At 41.6% G+C, this 1,813-nt stretch overlaps 1 protein-coding gene across 1 annotated transcript in view; it reads left to right on the top strand.

Moving 5' to 3' along the window:
- The window catches only part of LOC107097998 (dynein heavy chain 12, axonemal-like), a 20,974-nt gene that overhangs the window by 12,255 nt on the left and 6,906 nt on the right, over positions 1 to 1,813 (top strand). The window contains exon 6 of the mRNA XM_015395418.1: positions 755 to 1,005. Within this exon, the coding sequence (XP_015250904.1) occupies positions 755 to 1,005 (251 nt within the window). The remainder of the gene's footprint in view (positions 1 to 754; positions 1,006 to 1,813) is intronic.

Genomic DNA, 1,813 nt, shown 5'->3' with positions numbered 1-1,813 from the left:
TTTATGACATCTCTTCCAAGAAGCCCTTTCTTCTTCCCTAAAGTGAGGAATGTGGAGCATCATGTGAAGTTCTACTTTAGCATCGGTTTGACAAATCAGGAAATCTTTTAGCAGCAGCATCAAACTGGGCAGGATGTCAAAGTGGACTCTGGTTGCTGATTGGTGGAGCTGGTCGGCCGTCAGTAGGTGGGCGGAGCTCCAAGCTTTCTTTCTGAAACGGGTTGTTGAATGATGACTTAATTCTTGTAATTTTATGACTTTATTCTCGAAATAAAAAAACAAAAAGATTCTCTAGCCTGGCCCTAATACTCTGTCGTATTTCAGAAAACAATGACATTTTATGACTTTATTCTTGTGGTATTACGACTTTATTCCCGTAATTTTACAACTTTATTCTAAAAAAAAAAAAAACAAAATCTCTAGCCTGGCTCTAATATTCTGTCTTACATTTATTTAGAAAATAATAGTAAATTCCTTTATTGTCCCACAGGGGAAATTTAGTTGTAAGAGCAACAAAGCGACAGGCAATCTAAAAGGGTATAGACATTAAAAGGTTTATGTGAAAAAAAACAGAATAAATGAAAAAAAAAGGTTAAAATAGAAGTACAAATACTGTACAATTATAGCAGAAAGATGTTAAGAGTAAAAGAAGCTTAAATAATCCGTAAACTAAGTATAGAAAAATCAGCAACAGTATAAAGGGTCGGTCAGAAAAGCCCAGGTCTGTTTCCAGCCCATCTCTGTGTGTCCTCAGCCATCCGCTCAGGCCGGGCCGACCTGGTGAAGCTGCTGCTCCTCCGCGGCTCCAGTGTGCACCAGGCGGGCTGCCACGGTCGCCGCCCCCTCCACGAGGCGGCGCGGGTGGGCAACGTGGAGCTGGTGAAACTTCTGCTGGAGGCCGGGGCACGGCCGGACCCACGCAGCAACTACGGCTTCACGCCGCTGGCCCTGGCTGCTCAGGGAGGACACCTGGAGGTGGCAGAGATCCTCCTGAGGAAAGGTGAGGTGCTGTCATTAGATTGTAGGCAGTGATGGGACGAGACTAAATGTACCAGGGGAGCCAGGGTGGGGTCTGCCTCATTCATAGGGGCAAAGGGCAAAATAATAACACACATGAAACTAGGGAGAATGCATTGTTCAGCATATGAAGTATAATAATTGAACCACAAAGCCAAGGTTGCATACTTCAGATCTGTTCATGAATTCAAGTTATCCTGCTTACAGACAGACACACAAAAACTCGCCAAAAAACAACCTCCTTGGCGGAAGGTAATCAGTGCATTTGGCCTTAATTTGAACAGGTAGACAAGATGATCTGCCAAATAAATGAGTATTTTATGGAAGAAAAACTGTCTCATTGGAATCTGCATTTTTTTAACATCGAATGAAATTTTTTTACACACTGAATTCCTTACGCTGAAGTTTTATCTGGTGAAAATTCAGCTGCAAAAAATGTGCCTGTAAATGTGTTGACCTTTTGGTGAACTCCAGCCTAATCGATCTAAACTTGATGCAGTCCAGCAGCTTCTAGCCAATCAAATTAGTTCATTCGCAGCCCCTGTAGATCATGTCCTGGCCCCTGTACTGAAGACATAATACTAAAAGAAATTCTAATGATGATCTGCGCTGAAACAGACATTGTTACTGATGGGTCATTTGGATCTATTTCATTTTACTAAATATTTAAAAACAATAAGGTGATACAGGGGTTGATGTTAAGGATTTTACCCTTCAGGCAAGTGACCTTCACATTTCATTTGCCCAGAAACAATTTTTACTTGCCCAGTATAATGTTTGATAAATATAGTTCCTA

This window comes from Cyprinodon variegatus, unplaced genomic scaffold (assembly GCF_000732505.1).
Source record: "Cyprinodon variegatus isolate N-32 unplaced genomic scaffold, C_variegatus-1.0 Scaffold740, whole genome shotgun sequence".
Classification (NCBI taxonomy): domain Eukaryota; kingdom Metazoa; phylum Chordata; class Actinopteri; order Cyprinodontiformes; family Cyprinodontidae; genus Cyprinodon; species Cyprinodon variegatus.
Note: the sequence above shows the minus strand (reverse complement) of the source record. Positions and strands in the feature narration are given on the sequence as shown.